At 44.7% G+C, this 17,219-nt stretch overlaps 1 protein-coding gene across 4 annotated transcripts in view; it reads right to left on the bottom strand.

The window, feature by feature from the left end:
* pik3r2 (phosphoinositide-3-kinase, regulatory subunit 2 (beta)) overlaps positions 1 to 17,219 on the bottom strand; it is a 51,156-nt gene that overhangs the window by 14,666 nt on the left and 19,271 nt on the right. For 2 of the 4 annotated variants that reach the window (XM_015365389.2, XM_015365390.2), the window contains exons 3-8: positions 8,128 to 8,220; positions 5,076 to 5,150; positions 3,310 to 3,453; positions 2,222 to 2,420; positions 1,096 to 1,181; positions 140 to 245 (exon numbers count right to left, since the gene is read on the bottom strand). In XM_015365389.2, the coding sequence (XP_015220875.2) occupies positions 140 to 245; positions 1,096 to 1,181; positions 2,222 to 2,420; positions 3,310 to 3,453; positions 5,076 to 5,150; positions 8,128 to 8,220 (703 nt within the window). The remainder of the gene's footprint in view (positions 1 to 139; positions 246 to 1,095; positions 1,182 to 2,221; positions 2,421 to 3,309; positions 3,454 to 5,075; positions 5,151 to 8,127; positions 8,221 to 17,219) is intronic. The other 2 variants (XM_015365391.2, XM_006639791.3) reach the window with 2 other exon arrangements.

Here is a 17,219-nt window from a genome sequence, read left to right as displayed (position 1 = left end):
TGTGTTTTGTTAGTTTTCTTTTTTTGCCATACAAGTAAGAGAAAATCTGACTCTGCCGAGCATGTGGCCTTGTACTGAAAGGTTGTGAATATGGATCCTGACTTCATGGCAATCGAGAGATTTCATACAGGCTTCCTACCTGGAAATATCCCCCCAGTACCATTCTGCATCGGCCAGTAGGCTGCTGTTCCCATTGGCCACCAAGTTGGTCAAGGCCTTGGTCTTCGGAGGCTTCGGAGGCAGAGCTGTTACAAACACAATCAACGGGTCAACCAACCACCTGATCACTGAAGTTTGCATCCACACTACAACTGCAAGCACTCGTCTTCCCTAGAGACAGTCTCTGAGGCTCACAGAGCAGCACCTTCCTAAAAAAAATCCATCTAAAAAATTGGGACAATACAGCTTTAAGCTCTAGTAGATGAATGTAAAAGAATGAAAACGATGCAGCGACTTCAGTTTACAGTGGCTGTAAAAAAACAAAATGTTAATTTTTCTTGGGATTAAAACAAGCTAAAAAAATGACAACCATTTTAACATGGTTTTAAAAATAACATTTGTTACATAAATAAGCAATGTATCTAAAAAAATATGAACGTAGCAATGCAGGCCTGCTATCCAGCTGACTGTAATATCTAGAATGGATGCATACAGGACGATGTCTTCAATTCATCCCAATTCCATCAAAGTGTTCGCTGGAGCCACTGGGAAGAAGATCAAAGCACTAAGATGGAGCTGTGAAACCCCAAGTAATGCATATAAAAATACACTGAACAGACACGCACTGTGGCTCCGCCTGAGTATAATTGGATTAGCAAATCAAACTATTTTTAAAACTTCCCAAATAACGTCCACTTGCTTAAGTCTGTTGGTTTTCTTGCACTACTCTCTTTATATTTCTCTCAACCTGGGATATATATTTTTTTGTTCTTCAATACGCTTCAGAAAGATGCGGCGACGCAGGTGCCAGCAGCGAACCGGGCCAGAGGGAGCAGGGAGGGGACTTGTGCCGACTGCCCCTGCAGAGCCCCAGATCCCTCCCTCCCCTGCTGGCCCACGAGTATCAGTGTGTGTGTGTGGGGGGGGGGTCTCTACCTGGTGGAGGCCTCTCCTGTTCCCAGCTGCGCTCCAGAAGCAGCCTCTCCAGCACCAGCACAGGGAAGTCCGAACTGCCTTCGAAACTGGGGAGCGAGCGAAGACGGGAAAGGGACAGTGTTAGTGCAAGACGTGAACCCCAGGCACTTTAGTGGAGTGCAACCTTAGATTGACTTCAACACCAGACTGGACAACTCGGTTATCAGTCTGAACACGGAAGATCAGACACTAGAGCAGAGCGTGCCAGGCTTCTCAACGCATAAGGTTCCTTTCAGAGGTCTGGCTCATGTTTCAAGGTTATATACTACAAATCCCAAGAATGCACTCTCAATTACACGAACAAGCAAATTGACTCGCGGCTTGAAAATTAGCTGGGCAATTCAGAGTGTGCTATTTTAAGATTTTGTAGGAGTCCTGATCTGCATCTTTGTTTTCCTCGTGAGGTTTTAATAAGTATGTGCTCTGCGTGCACAGATTAAACCCTTTGCGTTCCGGAAATCTTAAAAGAAAACTTAAATTTGAACTAGCGCACAAACAGCAGGGTTGAGAGGGTTGCAACAGAAGATGCAAAGGGGCAGACAATAGACCAATAAAATAAAAGCCTTTCTAAAGAAGAATCTGAAAAGGCTCAGGGAAGGGGACTCTCTGATATCCTTGTGGAGTCAAACAAACGAAGGCTGCAAGATGGGGAGTAGGAAGACAATAAGTCAGACAGGTACTGATGTTCCAAGCCATATAGAGCAGGATGCCAGTGCAAAGACGCCAGGACAGGAGTAATGTGATCACCTGCACGTGACCAGGAGTCTGCCTGCCGAATTCTGGACATACTGCAGTTTAAGAGTGGAATTTAGATACCCCACGTTGCAAGTAGGGTGCTGCAGTAATTAATTCTAGGGAAGGCAAATGTGTTGACCAGCTTTTGAGCTACAGTTGGAGACAACAACATAGGACTTCTAGCCTAGCGATATTTCAGAGATGGTAGAATGATATTTGCCATATGGTTCAAACGTCAAGCCTGGATCATATATCACCCCCAAGGTCTTTAATTTAGATTGAAATTTAAGTACAGAGCCATCTACAGATAGGGTTACTGCACTGACTCTTGCGCAGTTCAGCTGGTACGCACCCCATGCTGGGAACCCGAAGAACCAATGGCCCAAAGATCTGGCTGAGCAGGTGGATGTCCAGGCCGTTCCTCTCCGAATTCTGGCACACGTTGCACAGGTGTCTCAGCAGGTACTGCAAGGTGAGGAGGTTCTGCAGAGGAACAGCAGGCTGCTCCAGAACCAGCATCAGCTGCTTGCAGCTTCCGGCTGTGGCGGCTTCTGGGAAAGAGACACGAACGTGCGTCTCTGAACGTGCTTCTGATCCAGAGGCGTGACTCCACTAGAACTGAACCCACACTTGAAACTTTCATTCACAAAGATTTTGAAGAACTCGCCCCGAGGTCCTTCAAGAAAAGGCTCGGAGGATTGATCCAACAACCGGTTCGATAAATGGATCAATAACCTTCAGGAAAACAGATCAGAAGGAAATGCCTAGCCTTCTCCTCCTTGAAACATTTTTTTAAATTTCCCAGATTTTACAGATTAAGGCTATTATATCTCTGCCACGGTCTGATTTATCACAAGGACACTAATGCCTTTGTTCACATGCGTGATACTGACAGATCCTTTCAGAAAAAACATTTTCTGAGACACCCCTCTTACAATTTCTAGGCGAGTAGAAGTTACCATCCAAGATCACAGATCTACCACACAATGTGCAAGAATATTTTACCCTTGAATCAGGCAAGGGATAGCACCAAAATCTACACTGCCAAGGATCTCCAGAAAAATCACAATATTTCCAAATCTGGTCCTGCAGAGGCCCAGTGCAGCTCGTGCTGCAGGTCATCCCAGATCCCCTTATTTTTTTAGATTAAGTAAATTACTGTAAGTAAGTTACTGATCAATTAAGCATCTAATTGCTCAACTTTGATTCTTCAGAGAGCCTTTATTTTTCCCGATTTAAATAACTAAGGTACCTTTATACACAAATCACTGTTTTAAACACAGATAATTTGCGTTGCGTCTTTAGAGATGATTTAAAGGTGATCTATAAATGCTGCTGGCTGGGAGCTCTGCAGGACCAAGGCTGCAGAGCCATGATGTTATAGAAAGGACCCGATTCATCTGTGTCAGTCTGTTCCACGATCACCGTTTTGCTGCCTACCGGTGCCCTGCTGCGTGGCCGCCTGGAGCTCAGAGCAAACTGCTGGGGGGATGACGGGAGTGGGCAGGTCCTGCAGGTATCTCTTCACAGCCTCGGTGAGCACCTGGAGGTCACACTGTCCCATCTCCCCTGTGGGCAGCTCTGCTTCGGGAAATGAATCACAGGTGAGCACTCCTGCCCCTGTCTGTCACCTGTCCTTCAGGTTCTCCTCAAGAGACACCGGGGGTTGTAAAACAGACTTTTATGGGGAAATTAGGAACAATCCCCTTGCACAACAGTCTAATCCATTTTATAGTCAATGAGCATTTACATGTTATTACATGCATGACACAAAAAGTAAAATGACTATAACTCAGCATGTCGCTCGTTTTGCTCGAAATAATCTTAAAATACTCCATAGCTTATATAAAAAATATCTAAAAAAACATGAACAGTCTGCTTTACTGCCAGGTCAATTCACAAATAGATTAAAAGCTCACTGCAGCTTTAAACTTGTGATGTTTATGGCAACTTCATTACTGTTCATTGTTGTTAATTTACATCTTTCAGAAACAGACGGCATGTGATCTATGTGTGTGCTATTATTCAAGTACCATAATGTTCAACACAGCATCTCACAAAACAAAATAACCAAAAAAGACCTGAAGGAAAAGTACAGGTAGCTTCGACAAGTTCAATGTTCTAAGGAATGGGAGTGAAATACTATACAGTATAAAGAATGAGGTCAAATGACACAGGAGAAACACCCCTGGTATCTTTCAAAGCAAACAGAGGATTTATGCCTTCTTATGTAAATGCACTGGTGAATTGGTATGCTGAAAGCCAACAGGAGCCAGATGAGATTGCCAGCCTCTGTTTAATACTGTACTCCAGCTTTGAAACTGCTGAAATGAAATATACTTTACAAAAGTGTGTCTGGACATGTTCAAGGCCACAGCAGAAGCAGTCACCTGATATCAGTGGTTCCTGCAAGCTGCAACCTGCCCCCACTTTCTGCATGCCCTCACCAGCCCTGGCTGGGCACTCTGGCTTCTGGATATCGGTGTGTGCTGATAAGGACCCAACTCAAATGCCCTCCTGCCTACACACTGAAGGCTTTCCGATTACTGCCTCGGTTTTCAGCTGCAGACGGGCACTTGCAAACACAAAACACTTTGCCCCTTTTTGAATATGCGGGAGTAGGCCCACTGGGGAAATTTCATTCTGCACGTATACATGCACCTCAGACACTGAAGAGCATCATATGGCAGTGTGTACATGTGTTACCCTACTGCTTGTTCTGTCGGGTGCACTGAAGCAAACTTAAGAGTGGTTTTTGCAAAACACCTCAATATGACGTGATGAAGGCGGCATGGTGGCACATGGGACCCTGGGTTCCCTTCTGGACCTGGGGTACTATCTGTGTGGAGTTTGTATGTTCTCTCTACATTTACGTGGGCTTTATCCAGATGCTCCAGTTTTCTCTCCACAGTCCAAAGACATGCTGGTAGGCTCACTGGCTTCTGGCAGAATTGGCCCAGGTGCGAGTGTGTGTGTGCATCCGTGTGCCCTGCGATGCCCTGCCTTGTGCCCACTGCTTGCCAGGGGAGACTGCGGCTCCTCCAAACCCTGAATTGGAAGAAGCCATTGGGAAATGGATGGATGGTGTAGCTGGGCAGTGGTAACCGGAGTTGCCGCGGAAGGATTAATTTGGGAAAACGCAGCCCTAGAGAAGCCTGGAACTTTCCAGCACTGCTGTGCAGCGATCGGGAGGACGGGGCTCTTACCGAAATTCAGTGTCTGTCTCTGATCAACGGCAGCGGAGAAGCCAGGCGTCCTGTACAGTGTCTCGCAGTCTAGACCTGAAGGGAGTCAAGATGTTAGCTCATCGTCTAAAACAGTCTCTCCCTGGTCTTCTATCAGAAGGTCGGTCACAGATATAAACACTGAGAGCACAGCGGAGGATATAAATACATGTGGAGGCGCGACTCCCGAGACCCGAGGAGCTCTGGAAAGGAACCCGGCTGGACGGTGTCACCGGATCCCCAGGGTCCCTTCGGAAACATTACGTCTAGAGGCCGCAGGCCAGACGGGTTTATATTTTGAACGTCTGGCATTTAATACAAGAACTGTGAGAAGCTGTTACGCCCCATTTTAAACCGGGTTTCTGAAGCGGGGAGTTGAGGGGAAAACATGGAAGGAAAAAAAAAATTAAGACGGCTGAATGCAAGCTTTCAGCTCTTCCAGTCCTGTTGAATTAATTTGACAGCCTACAGAACTGCAGAACAGGTAGAGCCTGATCAGTATTCAGGTAACCTTTGCCACATCCTGCTTTAACAGATGAGCTACTCAGATATGACATTTGTGTAACAGAATTGTTTTAAAATGGAACTTTTTCCTGGGCTGAACAGTACTGAGTCTGCTTCTGGAACAGAGGGTCACTGGTTCAAGTCCTGGCTGGGGAGGGCCAATAACCATCGGAATTAATTCTTTACACTGCCTTGGAAATGGAGCTCTAACTTGCCCCCCGAGGAGCTACTTTTAAAATAATTGAGCTCCTGCCCTCATTAGCTTTTTTTGGATGTCTGACACAACCAAGGGGCATCATTATGCTAATAGGAGAGACTGCTATTGAAAGACAAAGCTGGTTCCCAAGGTTCCAGCAGAGACATTCTATCAAGCTTTTGGGGCAGAAGAAAAATTAAATTTTCCACCCAGAACGTATCCATAATCCACACTAACAGTTAACACTCAGCTGAAGCTGACCTACAGAAAGGCTTTATAACGGACTGCAATCGCCAACGTCAAACGGAAAGGACTTGACCTCTCCCTTAGTGACTTCTGGCGACAAATGCAATAAAACCCACCCGAAATAAAAACATATATAAAAGCCACAATTCAGCTAAAAAGCACAAGGTTCAATCGAGTGAAAATAAATGAAAGGGTTTGAACTGGTCACGCTGGCCCAGATACAGCCCGTGTTAGTGTTTTGCTGAGTCACAAGGTTCTTGAAAGCTGGATGTCGAGTTAAAAGCCACCGAGACGCACGCAGAGGCGTCCGGTCTAATCTCTCCGCGAGAGTTAATTTCATACCAGGGGTTTGCGGACACAGGGCTGCACTCCTGCCTGTGTTATTACTTTCCGAAATCCCAGAGATGGGACTCCATGGGAAACCATGCTGCAATGAGAAACTCCGCAAAAGATGTCATTAGCCTCCCATTGGGCATCATCCAGAGCCGTTCTGACACCGTTCATTTGCTTTGATCGCGAAGGATCTGGACTGACGTGCTCGGAGCGCTCTCTCGGTCGCGGAGGCGACGAGGTGCAAGTGTGCCAGCGGAGCAGCACAGCTGCAGGCGTTCCGAAAGTTCGGACACTGCCGATGATTAATAAGACTGCGGGGCAGCACATGCATTATAAGAAGCTAATGGCTCGGCAATATTCCAATTTAGAACGGAGGTTCCTAGGGACCAAAAGGAAATGGGAAGACGACAATTCCATATTCTCTGCAGGATATGTGCTTATACAGTATGTGTGAATAACATGTATTTGGAGGAAATAAAGTTAGGTTTAAGTGCCTCTTTGTTCCCATTGTTTTGCTGTAAAATAAAAAATGAATGATATGAACTATAATAATTTTTAATGCTGCACTAATGAATAACATGGGAGAATAAGGTAATCCAGGGCAATTCTCACTTCCCAGATTTCTCCAGCTCTATGTGCTCCATCATGACTTTCCTCTTTAAGGCTGTTTCTTCCCATATCAATATAGCCAGCGGGTGTGAACCTCCGTATCTTTAGCCGAGAAAAGCAGGCTTCCTTGCCGAGTCACAAGACTGATGTTTCTTTACCAAAGACTAATCCATTTTCCAGCAGCTCATAGTGCCTCCTACTTACACAACACTGAACGTATTCTTTGGCAGGCACCTGCGTTCAATTGATTGTCGCAGTCCAAACACCACTTTTATTGGAATAACAACTGTTTGTGAAACAAAAATAAACACAGAGGAAGATAACCGATTCCATTGAAAGGAACATAAAAAGAAAGAAGTGATAACGATCAGAAAATGCTCTAAGGAAGCTGGCAGAATCAAAATGTGCATTTCACCATGTGATAAGAACAGCACTGTGAACCTCTCACCTTCCTAACCCCCAACACCTGTTCTCCCTGCTTTTAGATTGGCTTTGCTGGATTTTGGTTTGGTGCTCTCAAGACACTGACACAAGGATGGTGCCAACGGACAAAAAAAACACACATGCACATGCGCACACGCAATCTACAGTCCAGAGGCCCTAGACCTGTCTGTGATCCACCACGAGAGACAAACCCGAAATGCACCTGGCCCACTCTGATCTTCGTTCTCTGCCTCATTCCCGTTGGATAACTAGGAGAGCTTTTACCCTCACACCGGGGATAAAAAGACAAGACAACTGAATCTGACAGCTACAAATGGGCACGTGCCCCTTTCTTTCCCCTGCCTTGGTTGCTCTGTTGACCCAGGACGCGCCCATGCTGCCCCTGCCTCAAAAGCACACTAAGGCTTCAATCTTCCCAACCAAAGCTTCACAAAACCTTCCTGTACTGCTGTCAAGACGGAGTGGCATAGTATCAGGGCGATAGACTCCTCCAGGCTGGTGGGGAGACACCTGGTGTATCTTTGAACACAGTGTTTAAGCCAGGCTGCTCCTGCAAAACCTGGTTAGATAACCTGGTACCAAGGCCTGTGTGTTAAAAGCAACTGAGAGCCTCGATGCCTCGTTAAGATGCCCGATAGAGTACGAATAAAGTTGAGAAATGTCATCTTGATATCCTGCGATAGTGCTGTGGGACATTTTTACCTTTCTTCTCTATGGCTTCTACCAACTTGACCAGGACAGGGGGGGCACTTTCAGGGGGTGAGAACTGCTCAGTCAAGTCCAGGACAGAGAGAGCTGAAAAAGAAAAAGAAAACAAATGTGAACTCCTGACATCTCACCGAGAGTTCAGAAGGGTGTAGGCCGACATTTTTCCCAGCAAATGAGATGTTACAAAGCCTTTTCCTATTTTCATTCTTCCTTAAAGCATATTTGCTATTCAACATCTGCAAGTACACAAACAAATGCTCTACGTCATACAAACAACTTTCACCCGCATGTTTTAAGATAACACAAATGAGCTGACAAGCTACACATCTATTTCTATAATGTAATGGAACAAAAATCACAAATACAAAATCGTCACTGTAATGCTCATCTTCAAAACTGATTTAATTGGTTTCAATGGTCTAGAAAACTCAGCTGTGTAACAGGAGAACATTATGGTTCCGAACGAAAAGAAGCCATTCAGCATCTGGGCTGAATAAACTTGAATGAAAAACTGCTTCATTCTGGATTAGCCTGGGACTAATACAGTGCCTCAGTTAAACACAGCTATTTAAAGAACTAAGAAAGCAGGGAGGTGGGGTGATAATTTAACGGTACTATTGCACAGCACTTTGAGTCATCCCAGCTGTTATTCTTTAATTACCAACTTAATTAGATGTGCCTTTTTTGCACACAACCACTTATAATTAAGGCCAAAGGAATAAAAAAAAAGCGCTCAGTCTACTTTGCTACCCAAAAAAGCCAAAACAACCAAATGTATACAAGACGTAAAAGATGGACTTTGTTATTATCCGTTTCGGATTTCGAAAGACTTTCTTCTTTCTAATCGACTTCAGAAGACACTAGTGTCCTTGAAAGTAGGTCTTTCTAGTATTTTATTTCCCGGGTTGTTTTTTTTAAAAAAAAACTGTAAAGTGGGAACACATGCATGGACACATCACAACGGTGAGCTCTGAAGAGGGGAAAGCCTTCTCCTTTAAGAAGCCAGCTGCAATTCAAGTGGCCTTTAAATAATTACACTCTGACTGAAACAGGCCTGCTTCCTACTATTTTTGGGCCTGTTCGCTGAGGCCTTTGCGTGAGGAGGCTGAGAAAGCTTCGACAGGGCACAATAAAGGATTTCAATAAAACTCCAAACAGGCAAAACCCCAGTGGCTCTGAGCCAGAGCCTCTTTTTCAGTCAAAACCACAAAGCACAGAGCTTGGCAGCGCAAGGCTCCTGGCAGAGCAAAGCTAAACCACGTCTGATTATTAATTTTGGAGTTCAGACAAAGTGCCATGTCAGCACATTCCTGCGCTCCGCTGCATGTTAAACATGGAAACTTCTCTCCTCTCCGCTCACCGGGGGCTCGCTGCTAATGCCCCGAGTGCCGATTCCTCCGCAGAAAAAAAAAGGATTTCTTTCCTTTCTTCTTGCATTCTAACCTTCTACCACTTCCCCAAGTCAAGATTATTCCTCACAACAAAATTAACAGGGTCAACAGATAGGGCTGATATTAGCACAATAGAAGACAACGGAAAATAACACCCTCTTGCCCCAGCCCTGCATTCTACACCCCTCAAAGAGTGGAGGGGCAAAAGTGACAAGAAGCCAAAGACAGCCACCACCTTCAGAGACAACACAACTCTTCACTGGCAGCTGCTGAGGAACTGTCATGGCCGACCACTTCTGTAACCATGGCTACCCCTGCCCCTTTGTCAGCTGGACCTGTAGAGCAGAGACTGGGACAGAAACCCTGTTTGCTGCCCTGAGAAGAGTTATAAAAACTTTTTTCTTTTTTAAAGATGACTGCATGCAGACAAGGTTGCTGATAACCTGCTACTGCAAGAAAAAGTAGCAGGTCTTTAACAAAAAAGGGTTGTGGGTGACTGGAACAAACTACACAGCCTCGTCAAAAAAAATTACATCCTGGCTTCTTTAAGGAAATGAGATTCTTAGCTGAATTAGCTATTAGCAGTCAAACACAATAGATGGGTGTGTTCTTAGCTGTACAAATTAAGAAAGTTTAAGGAAATAATTGCTGATTAACTGTTCTTTGGTGCTAAAAATCCCTTGTCAGTCTTCCAGCTTTGTATTAAATTGAACACCTGGATCCATTTACTATGGACAGTAAACGTCAGGTTTTAGTTAATATGTGCAGTACTTAACATCACGAAAGATGGAAGGTTAATTTTCAGGATGATCCAAAAGAGGACAAAGAGCCCAACTGAATCAAGGTCATATTGCAAAAGCACTTTCAAATGTAATAAATAAATGTGTCTGCAAAGGAGTTAGGGCTTTGAATTAAATGACCATCTTTGGATCTTACAAGGTGCTTCTGCAGTTTTGGAATGTGTAGCGTGTGCCAGGTAAGCATTTATAAAACAATGAATGAATACCGCACCACTTTTTGTGCTCTGCCTGGAGAGCAAAAGGAGAAAGTTCTAAGAAAGGTATTCCCCAGAAGGAGTCACTTTGAAGCTACAGCTCCAAAAACAAACAAAAAAACTTCTTTACGACATAAAATATCGGCAGCAGGAGAACAGCAATATTAGCGGTCGGAAGAATCAAAGGTATGCCAAACCCTTCTTCTCAGGGTATGGACAATACTTGTAACGGGTCACTACGTACGTACAGTGTAAGGAGAGCAATGCATTTCCAGCTCAACTGAAACAGATCCTCTATGCACGCAATCTCGCCAGTGATCAATCTAATGACTGCTCCACCATGCAGGCATGCAGGTCAGAAAGGGGCTCTGCTTCATTGAAAGAACACAAGCTATCAGAATCTAAGAAAACTCTGACATAGCAGATCAAAACGTGTAAAATGTGAGCAAAACGCACTCCTGGATTCCAGGTTACTTAAAACCAGAGACACCTCTCGGGGTTTTGAACGTAATGTTCATAACATCTTATCATTGCCAACCACTGTAAGCTCTGGAAAATTGTCAAGAGAGGGTGTAGTCGATTTTATTTACGGATTTAAGCCCCGCAACTGCATCCTTCTGGAATTCTGATTGTGGTCACTGTGATTAAAAGGGTGTAAAAATGAGTGGGCAAAGGGATTTTTAGTTCAACTGGGAAAAGGTGAGAAACTAGGCTTTAAAATTTAAAACTGAGGCGAGATCAGAGAGATGACCAAAATGACTTCTGGGAACTTTTTAATCTTGATTTAGACTTCACACAAGATGAGCTATGAAAGCAACAAATTCCACTCACGTTCTGCAGTGAAATTATTTTTTTCTGGTCAAAGCTCAATAAACAGCTCTGGAGGTGTTCTAATAAATTTGCACACTACGACACGTTAAAAGCTGGCCGAGGAAGAGCTAGAACTCCAGTCTCAATTAAATGTACTTCAAACTAGGTAAATTGACTTGACAACTCCCAACAGGTAACTAATTAATGACCTGCGGACTTAGGTGAGACTGTTTCCTGGCAGTGTGACAAGTTCTTGGCACAATGTCCTGTTGTCTGTGCTTGATTTATAGTCAGTCTTGCACAGCCAGCAGCTCGGCTGCTGAAATCTTCCAGATGTGTGAGTGACAAGACTCAAAATGTTACACGGAAAGTAGGGAAAGAAATGCAACCATGCTCCAGGCAGGAGTGAGTGTTACTCAAGACTCTGAAGCCTACTGGTGTAGCACTGATGTACTTCCCCTGATCCCTTACTTTTCCGGTTTGTCTAAGAAGGGCAGATAACCTGAGCACCAAGGGAAAGTTCACCACATTTGCAGCATCATTTTGTTTTCCAAATAATAAGAGGAGCTGCATTTCCAAAAGACTTCAATGTAGTCACTCCCACCCCCCATTTAAAAAAAGTAAACATGATGGAATGCATTTCATGCCACATGTCTGAAAAGCTTTTTTTCCTGCAACACCATTTGAGCAAAGATCATTACTGCTAGTACCGCCTATTGTGTTGGTTTCCGGTAAAGGTCATGCTTGTATGTTGGTAAACAGATCTGCACACTCGGCTACCTGATAAAACAGTTAAAAAGCGTTATTCTTATAAATGCCAAATATGCACAAAAACCCAACATTCATCCAGTACTTTGCACTCGGATGCCTGACAATCAAAGGACAGGTTCTTACACTTATTTCATACCACACTCACATTCTGAAAGTACCCACAACTCGTATATCTTTAACCATGGGCAAAGGACCAAAAGGATCCTAGATGCCAGGTGTTGGAGAAACAAGGGCCAACAAATAAATCTACAACAACACCATCCAACTGTATTACCAAACTGGCATGATTAAAGGACAGGAGATGACTGTAATGGGATGGGGGAGAGAGTGCCGTCATTTACAGACCGGCTGCAGAAATCCCATCACAACACAACGATCAGGCAGGAGAGATACCTGCTACCCCTTTAACTTCCCACCATGAACTTCGCTCACTCTTCGGGCAACGCAGCTCCTACAGCCAGATTCCGTGCAAAAGTATAAGGATCTTTGGAAATGCAGCTGTAGCCCTGAAGTCATCCTTGGTTTCTGGAGAGCAAACCAACTAATCATTACCCAATTATAGTTGCCTAAGCAGTCTGCGTCTTGGCGTGACTAAGAGTCGCGACTGAACATGCCTCGGGAAAGAGCAAACGAAAGCATAAAAAAAACAAGTTTTGTAGCCATGGAAACCCGTATTTACGCCTGCTACTTTTTCTGGTCTCTTTCACATGCCATCACCAACTCATGTATCATGTGCTTCTTATAGTAGCCTTGGTTGGTCTCTTAAAATCTTATTTTTCTTCCAGTCCCTCAGAGCATCTGATCTTTTTCGCCAACATGCCTAGGCTGCAAAGGACCAGGTGAAATTCTTCTCTTTTTATCAGGCAAAGATTCTGGTCAATTACCGGACTTCACTCGCTTCACTTCAGCCATCTTGGAAGCTACGTCTCGAGAGTGTGGTCCACCCACCTCCTTCACAGACCACGGATTGGCACAGCACCACATAGGAACAAATATGCTAGTGAATTAGATGAAAACTCTGAAATGTAAGAATATGATGAATATTTCAAGTGAGCAGAGATGGAGCTCGCTTGGCTACTAGTATCTAAGAGATATGAGGATCTCATCCAGGCATTCCCTGAAAATTCAGATAGAAACACCTTCAACATGGTGGACAAACCTGTGTCCCCCCCCCCCAAGAGTTGGGAACAAAAAGTCCATTAGCTACAATATTTTGGACTGGCTTAAAAACGTGTGACTGCCCAACGTATCCCCAACATACTTTTATCTCCTCTTAACCAGCAATCAAACGCAATCGCACGGCTCTGAGAGCTGCACATTTCCAACTCGTGGCATCCTGAGATTTTACCCCATTTAAGTTGCTTCTACCTTACGTGCTTTGTCAGAATGCGCAATGATGCTTCCGCATGCACTTAGCACAAGGACAAGAGCACAATAGTCACTGTTGGATTGTTCACGTTGACTTTTCCTGGGAATGGCTTTGCCTGGGGTTGACACTAAAATACACCCTCGCATCCCGTACAGCAGTGCCTTGCTTAGCGCTGCTTCACTGCCTTCGTTTCAATGACTCCAAACACGCCTGCAGACCAGTAGAATGCTCGTCCCAAGCTCCCCAGATAAGCCAATCAGGCCCTTCGGGGTAAATGTAGCTTCTCCCATCAGTTCCCCACTGCTATCGAGAGGAGGATTGAAGACAGATATTGGATCATTTACACAAGCCCTGACTGAATGAGCTGGGGCAGAGGTACTTCTCCTGTAACTATAGCTTAGCAATGAACTCTTGGCTGCATAATGATTTTTTAAATTATATTCTGTAGTGAAATATCAGCAGTGCTAATACTGATACCCCTCATACATCACTCATACATAAGAAGTAAAACACCTAGAAAAACACCCCATCAAACCAAACAACTACAACTGTCTCTCTGAGCACTGATTCTCACAGTGCTCCTTTTCCATTAAGCCAGGCCCTGCTGTATTGATTAATCAGCCGCCCAATTAAAACTGACTGATTCACCTCATGAGAGAGGAAAGGAATTCACATAATCCTTCACAGACTGGCTCGCTCCTCGCACTGTTTCTGAAAATCATCCTTGACTGAAAGTTTAGAATACCTTTACACTGAAAGCACATCAAATGTTTTGCTTCTCTGTCAAGGGCCAGCTAACCATTTTTGAATTTCTCCACATAAACAAACATGAAAGAGGGTTTCACATGGGTGTACCAATAACCAGCGTCCACAACAATATGCCTCTTTGGGAGCAAAAATCTAAGCTCGCTGGTTTTGACCTTTAACTGCATGTGTAACACAAGACATCTGTTTTTGTCCTGTGTAAAAGAGGATCACAATTTATGCAGGCCGTACTGACGGCAATCTTCCTACCCTCCTGCTAGCTTTGCACATTAATTTTTTGCACATTCTTTTCACAACATAAATGCATGAACTGAAACAAGCCCAACTCCGGGGCCATGTGTTTCATGCATGCAGAAAGCTCTGAAGGATTGCTCAACACCAGCTCAGTGCGTGCCTTCACGGCTGAGTTGTTCGTTTACATTAGCGTGGACTATTTTCAAGCCAGCTATTTTTGTTGCTTATTCTGATTATTTTAATAATACACACATGTATAATTAGTCAACAAGAATGCATTGTGTATTAGGTTCTTGTGGCCTACTGTCTCCCAAGGGCAGATACAAGGAAGGGATCTGAGCGAGTGGACTGATCAACAAGCCAGAGGAGTTAAATTCTTTGATCCCTTCGCCTGTTTTTTTTTGCTGGGGTGGCGTCCGTTTGGCCCGCGCATTTAGAATGTTTACACCACCCCTACTCGCTGAGTGGAACAGCTGCTGGACTGGTCTACAGACCACTGTTGTCTAGTATCTGGTATTTTAATTGATAAGCCTTGCCGCAAGCAGACAGACCGCCTAATTTCACTGCCCGATCAGCCTGGGATGCGGTTATGCTTGCCTAGGTTATGCAACTGCTGGAAGAGTTTGCATGTTCAAAGTCGGGCATGGGGACTTGAGAGACACACACACAAAAAAAAATCAAAGTTGAGACACATTCAAAAGCCATGCTCTATCCTCACGCGAGCTCTGCGTCTCCGTCCGAGACGTGCTGCTCTGTGCTGCTGGACGACGAGGTTGTAGCTTTGCGTCTCTTGATTGCTCTGCTTTGATCTTACCTCCCTTCTGTGGGGGGTGAAAGTACTAGGCCGTGAGGAAGTACTGGAGCAAGGATCGTCCGAGATGATCACTTCACCTGTGATGCCATTCCTTACTGATCAGGCTATTGCACGTAACACTACCCTTCCAGACAAACACGAGTATATAGGACTTAAGATGATAAGAAGCATCTGTGCTGGACTATCCAGTAAGGATCAGACAGTTCTCTGAACTGATGCCTTTGCAAAGTGCACATACTCCCTCATTAGCAATCCAAGTTATCAGCCTAGAATGATACGAATCCACAAGGCAGGACAGCTGGATCATTTACTTCTAAATGGGCAAAATCAGAATGTAAGAAAGGTTACAGACATTACAGACTTGATAGGTTACCTAGTAGGTGACTGAGTCAAGGATTTTCTTGTACAGTCTTATTATACGTCTTGAAAGGATCAGCTTTAACAACATGGTAGGATAGCGTGTCCATTCACACCTGGCGCAGTTACAAAGGTTGGGGATATAAAGCAGAGCAAGCATGTAAAAGCTTAATTCCTCCCAAGCATTTTTTTTTTTGGAAAGCCGACACAGACCAGTAGCTGCCAAAAGACTAGGAGCGATTTCTTTTTAAGGAGTTCTGGGAGTGGGTAGTTAAGGGATATCAGCAACAGGATCAGATGGGTAAGTTAAAAAAGGTTGAGGGTATGGGGGGGTGGGGGGAGATTCTTGCAGCAGTAGACAGTGAGAGGGAGTCTAGCAACAACAAAAAAGACTAGTTCACCCTGAACAGGAAAGGGTACTGTGAGGCTTCAGCTACTGGAAAGACAGACAACAAAAAAGAACTTAAGTTAAAGAACTCACTTGAGGGGATTACCAGGCAGCGGATTCCTCCCTGCTTGGCAAGTTGGATTTCATGTCACATTTGCTCACACTGTCCTAACACGGACACTTTTTGCTTACAGCCTGTTTATAACCAGGCCCTTGAACCCGGCTTGTAAGTAGTCAGACATCGTGTGTAGCAGCAGCTGAAAGGGAGCGTTCACACTCGGCAGAAAAACTCCCCGTGCCCCCGAGGCGTGAGGAACACCTTCCAGATGGCCCGGTTTGTGAGCACGGGCAACAGTCTCCGTCTGCAGATACGCCCTACAAAGTTTCAAAGAAACATCTTAACGGGGGACGGCACAGTGCTGGAACCCTGGGTTGAGTTCTGGACTCATGGGGTGCTGTCTGTGTGGAGTTTGCATGTTCTCTCTGTATTTTGCATGCGTTTCCTCTGGGTGCTCCGGTTTCCTCCCGCAGTCTAGAGACGCGCTGGGAACGGCGGCCCCGGTGTGAGTGTGTGCGTATCTGTCTCTGCATGTGCCCTGCAGTGGACTGGCGTCCCATCCAGGGCGTACCCTGCCTTGCGCCCGTTCCTTGCAAAGATAGGCTCCGACTCCCCCTTGACCCTGTATTGGATAAAGCCAGTGGAAAAATGGATGGACTCCTCCCCAGCTTTTTCAGATTAGAACATCATCCTACGACACTGGGATCAGATCCCGCAGCTCTCCTCTCATTATCAGAACACAAACCAGAAAGGACAAAAACAAGGTCTTCCATCCCATCAGAAAGCTAAATATCTGCATGAATAACTGACTTAGGTGGGCATGCTGGCTGATGCTTTTATCCAAAGCAACTTACATTTGCATCCAATTATACAGGTGAATATTTTTACAACACCAGTTTACTTGAAGTATCTTGCTCAAGGGTATAACAGCACTATCTCACACACACATATCCAGCTGAACACGCCGGAGCTCCACACTGCTCTTTCTATTGAACCGCTTTTGTTCCTAGCCTCTGCAAAATGTAGTTAAATATTGATTTACATTTTCATTGTGGCACTTGTAAAACCATTTAGAGTGCTCAGTACAGTTCAGCATTCAGCAACAGAAAAAAGGAAACCAATTCTGTACTAAACT

Source organism: Lepisosteus oculatus, chromosome 29 (genome assembly GCF_040954835.1).
Source record: "Lepisosteus oculatus isolate fLepOcu1 chromosome 29, fLepOcu1.hap2, whole genome shotgun sequence".
Taxonomy (NCBI): Eukaryota; Metazoa; Chordata; class Actinopteri; order Semionotiformes; family Lepisosteidae; genus Lepisosteus; species Lepisosteus oculatus.
The sequence above is the reverse complement of the archived record's forward strand: the minus strand, read 5'-3'. Positions and strand labels throughout refer to the sequence as shown.